Raw genomic sequence first — 4917 nt, 5'->3', positions numbered from 1 at the left:
TCCACACATGAAAAATTCAACACCAGATTTGTTAGCCTACAACAGGCGGCTATCAAATCTGACCCCTTCGCCGCCAAACTATACGTGCAAGGGACCCCGACCCAGAAACGGGCCAAATCTCCCAAGTTTCGCCCCTCGAGACAACCATCACGTGATCGAGCTCGTGGACTACGCAGACCACGACAGAACTTCCGCCCCGACAGGGGCAATCAAGGAAACAATTCGCGGGACCTCAAACGGGCCCTAGAGCTGTTGTCGAAACACCTCAACTTCAACAACAACAGTTTGTGCAATAAACTTTCTAATCTGAATCTGAACAATAACTCAGATAATAAAACTGGTGAATCTTATCATGACAACTTTGTTATCAATCTTTCCGATTATGACCTTAATCCATCTGAATTAGAGGTTCTTAACAAGGGACTCACTTTTAGCCCCACCCCTAGATTTACTGACAAAAGTAAAACCTTTTCCGACCTGAAACAATTTTTCAGAAAATTATGTCTCACTCATTTTTTCCATGATTCTTCCATTGATGGCACTTCACACCCGCTCCAAAACACACTGGATCACAAATTCGGTCCCAAAAGCACTTGGACCCCTAGACCTTATACCGACCCAACACTAGAGTCGTTTATCAAAGCAGTCTCCAATGATTTTAACAAACTTGGTAATATAAAATTCACATCAGTCTGCTTGTTTACTCTGCTAGTTACTCTGTGTTCATTAGTCATCCACTGGCTTCCAATTAGCTTAATCACCTCTCTGTGTCCATCAACTAGTCACTGTAACAACTTAGATGTCAATAAGTGTATATATACCTTTGTTGTTTAGCCCTATCCATCACTTGCTTGATAAAGGTGTTAGGATCTACACCGAAACGTCGCACTAATTGTAATAAAGAAGTTGTTCATCCAAAGAACTTGTCTTACTTCAGGACAGTACTACACTACCCACCCACCCACCAAACCGCAAATTAGCGGCAAGGTAGTCAACTTCGTAAATGAGAGTTGCAAAAGAGAAGGATGCAAAATCTGCAACTCCTTAGGTAAAACACATACGTTTCGCAGCTCGACATTAGGCAAAACATTCAAAATCCACAAGTTTGAATGTACAAGTAAAAACATAGTTTACTTGCTAACTTGTAACAAATGCAAGAAACAATACGTTTGAGAATCCAAAAGAGAATTTCAGACTAGACTGAAAGAACACTTTGCAGACATCAGCTACAAGAGAGACAAACCTGTAGCTAATCACTTCAATAGTGATGATCACAGCACCAAAGATGTTAGATATAACATCATAGCACAGCTCAAGGAAAACCCTGAGTCTACTGACACCACAGTTAAGAGGAGAGCACTTGAACTGAGGTGGATATTTGAGCTAAAAACGTTCCACCCGCACGGTCTCAATGACAGAATGGTTGGCTGATTAATTTTCCCCCTTTGGTCAACTTGCTACTTAGATGAAGAGTCAGGATTTTTATATCAATGCTTTGATTCAATAAGTAAAACAAAAATAGACAACCAGTAGGTGGTCATGTCAATAGTCATATTGGACAAAAATAGACTTATTTGTCTAGACTTATTTGGCTCAATGTTTTCAATACAAAATTGTTATCATGATACCATGATTATTAAGTTTAAATACAGCAGAAAATATCATGTGACCATTCACATCTGGAGCTGCAATAAGATTATGCTAATCCTACTAATTACAGAGCAAGCAAGGAACTGTCATCAAAGAAGTAATTGTCATCAATTTCTTGGTCATGAGGATAAAGAGGGGGAAGCAGAGTAGTCAAAGCATTACAGATTTTCCAGATTTTGTTTACAGATTTTGAAATTGTAATTGGAATTATACCCTGCAAAATTCTGAAATTCTTGACACGTTCCATGTGCCTTTCAACATGGATTCTCAAGTTCGCTATTCTCCTAGTTTGTTCAATTTCTACAGCAGTCAGCTGTTTTCTCTTATGTTTCTTTGGTGGAATTATTAAGAGTATACCTCTTGGTGTTGTCAAGTCTGAGATTGTAAATCCCTTATCCGCCATGATTGCATCACCTACATCACACAAATCTAAAAGTCCTGATTCTACTGTTATTTGCCGGTCACTTATAGCTCCTGACCACAAGTCAGAGACAAAGCTAACAACACCATTTGGAGTGACACCAACAAGCGCTTTAAATGTTATGTGACTTTTATAATGACTGTACATTTGTGACTGTTTACCAATAGAGTAAGGTTTTTCTGTAAATAATTCTGTACAATCTATAACAACCCTTGTATTTGGATACAGATCTTTAAAACCTTGAGGCATAGTTGTATTAATAGTATCCATTGATGGCCAGACAACTAGGAAGGATAAATTGTTGTACAAAATATCAATCCATCTATTAATGACATCAGCACAGCAGCTTCTGGAAATATGAAATCGCTTTGATAAATCAACAACTAGGAGTCCAAGTCTAAGACGCATCAACACTAGAAAGAACTCGTCTATCAAAGACAAAGATTTAGGGCGTCCTATATTGGATGTTGGATAGTCCCTGTCATGAACCTCAGAAAACTCGTCAAATAAACATGAAAACTTTTCTGCATCCACAAGACCTGTATAATAGGTTACCAATTCTGAATCATTCTTCACATCAAAAAATGTTAAATCAGGAAGTTTGACTTGAGTGGCTTGATTGCGAAAGACTTTTTTATTTTCAGTCTCAGTCTGAGTCATTGCACAGGATGTTTTCACAGGATTTAAACACTGGAACATTACATCGTCAGTTTGAGTAGACATGCTTCTAACTTCCACCATTTCTGTTTGCGATGATCCATATCTTATGCAACTGATGTCGTCTTCACACACAGCCTCACAGTAGTCATGCAGCATAATTGATGCAACGTCATAGGATCTGTCAAAATAATAAATAGCTTTTCATCACATTAAATATATAGTTTTTTTCCGATATTTTGAGGTTAAAGGAATTAAAATTAATAAAAAATAAATTAACATAAATCTGTTAATACAAAAGCTAATATAAGAAGTGTATTATCAAGTTTATTGGTCAATGCTCTATTATATTTTATGCTCTCTATATATATTTTATGCTCTTTATATTTTATTGTTCTGTAAGTAAGAGAGACTACACCATGATTTTTATATTTTGTCTTGTTAAGCATAACTTCTCATAATAATCAACAAATTCAAAAAAGAGAAAAAACTTATGTTCCCGCTGTACCTGGCACCTTGACTGAATGTTGTGGAATGATGTTCAATTTCATCAGACTGAGGAGTCCCTCCATGTACCTGCATAGTCACTTTGGGAGATTCAGGGTCACAGGCCTGCTTGAATGGGCTTTCATTTGGCTTCGAGGTATCAACAAAGTCAGCATCAGACACCTGCAACAAATTATCAACAGACACTGAGACATTTTTTTTCTATTTATTCAAACAAATAAGATGAAAGAGGATACATAAAATTTTAAGATCAACACAACTTGAAACGATTTTGTTTGTTTTTTTCATTTCAAGTTTTAATCATAGCACTTTTTTCACAATCACATAACATTCACAAACGATAAAACACATTAAATACACCAACAATAGCATAAATCTTATAAGAATCAACATAACTCACTGTGCAAGTACTGTAATTTTTCTTCGGAAAAATCGATGGAACATCATGCCCTATGCCTGGACCGTTACCACCCACGAAATGTTCTGAGCATATTTCCGTGTGCTTGGTCACTGTGAGGTCTTTTCTCACTAACCGAAGTCGCCTTATCCACGCTTGTCGTAGGGACTTGCTTACTGGAATGACGTGTAGAGATACTATTCTTTCACCGACTATCTTTCCCCTAAAATTGCTACAAATACAGCAGTATTCCTTCCCCATTTTGACAGCTTCGAAGCAGCGCGCTGTTTTCGACGGAAGTTGACAGTACTCGGCGGAAGTTCATTCAACCAATTGAAGAGTTCCAACTCAAGACGGATAACTCTCATTGAACTTGACTTTTCGGAAAGTCGAATAGGTTCAACAGTTTGCCTTCAACTTATTAATAAGGTCTCCGTATATGGGCGTGGTCAGAAGCGAGTTGCTAGCCATGGCCCCTCGTTCCTCCGCCAATGCAACATGGGATGTGTATACGATGAAGGGTGTTGAGTGTATAGCAGAGTGAGTGAGTGAGTGGGGGTTTACCCCGCTGTTACCAGTTTACCAGCTTTACCACAGTAGAAGATACCACATTTGGTCTCCACTGCTCCCATGCAACGAATCAACCCCGGCCTTTTTGATAATAAGTCTAGGCCTGGAAATCATTAGGCATACGCCTGGAAAGTAACTGACTTCGGCGGCGAACAACATTCACTTTGGTAAATTTGAAATTCCTAAAAAAGGCAGTTTATAAACTAATTAATGTCAATATTATATAATAGAGGCGGTCGGGTAGTCTAGTGGTTAGAGCGTTCACTCGTCACGCTGAAGACCTCTGTTCTAAAGACCTAAAACCATACCCACTCACTCTCTCACTATACATTTTGGAACGCACAAGCAGCTCTACGTCATCTGCATCTACCTTCTAACTTCTACTGTAACATAGGCGGATCCAGAGGGAAAGGGAACGGAGGGGGGGGGAGGGGTAGTATGTTGCGGCAGTAAACTCTAGACTGAGAGGAATTCGATATGTTGGACCCCTCCCTTTTAAGAATTCTGTGAGGTAAGCTCCTTTCACGTGTCGTTACCTGAATAACATTTGATTTTTTGTTCTAAATGTGGGATTCTTGCTACTGGTGGCGCCAGATACTTCTAGTTTTTGTGCAACGCCAGCAACACCATTTTCCTTTATATGTTGTTGTATATGTAATATCTGTAAATGTTCCATTTACTTAAACCTATGTATGTTTTTAATATCTGCAATACT

The 4917-nt window shown here is 38.5% G+C and overlaps 1 protein-coding gene across 1 annotated transcript; it reads right to left on the bottom strand.

The window, feature by feature from the left end:
• Positions 1 to 1673: 1673 nt before the first annotated feature.
• Positions 1674 to 3971, bottom strand: LOC125381103. Its single transcript, XM_048397319.1, has 4 exons — positions 3636 to 3971; positions 3237 to 3397; positions 2456 to 2909; positions 1674 to 1685 (listed from the first exon to the last, which is right to left on the bottom strand). Exons 1-4 carry the CDS (start codon positions 3891 to 3893, stop codon positions 1674 to 1676), a joined length of 885 nt encoding a protein of 294 aa, XP_048253276.1. The 5' UTR covers positions 3894 to 3971.
• Between the last annotated feature and the right edge of the window lie 946 nt (positions 3972 to 4917).

The sequence above is a fragment of the Haliotis rufescens genome, unplaced genomic scaffold, assembly GCF_023055435.1.
Source record: "Haliotis rufescens isolate VD_foot unplaced genomic scaffold, xgHalRufe1.0.p SCAF_17, whole genome shotgun sequence".
NCBI classification, from domain to species: Eukaryota; Metazoa; Mollusca; class Gastropoda; order Lepetellida; family Haliotidae; genus Haliotis; species Haliotis rufescens.
This window is presented reverse-complemented; position numbering and strand designations above follow the sequence as displayed.

Coding starts and splice junctions, on each gene's coding strand:
- LOC125381103 (XM_048397319.1), bottom strand. CDS start 3,893: ATGGGGAAGGAATACTGCTGTATTTGTAGCAATTTTAGGGGAAAGATA. Junction 3,398..3,635: donor AAAATTACAGTACTTGCACA/GTGAGTTATGTT, acceptor AATTTGTTGCAG/GTGTCTGATGCTGACTTTGT. Junction 2,910..3,236: donor ACATTCAGTCAAGGTGCCAG/GTACAGCGGGAA, acceptor TTATTTTGACAG/ATCCTATGACGTTGCATCAA.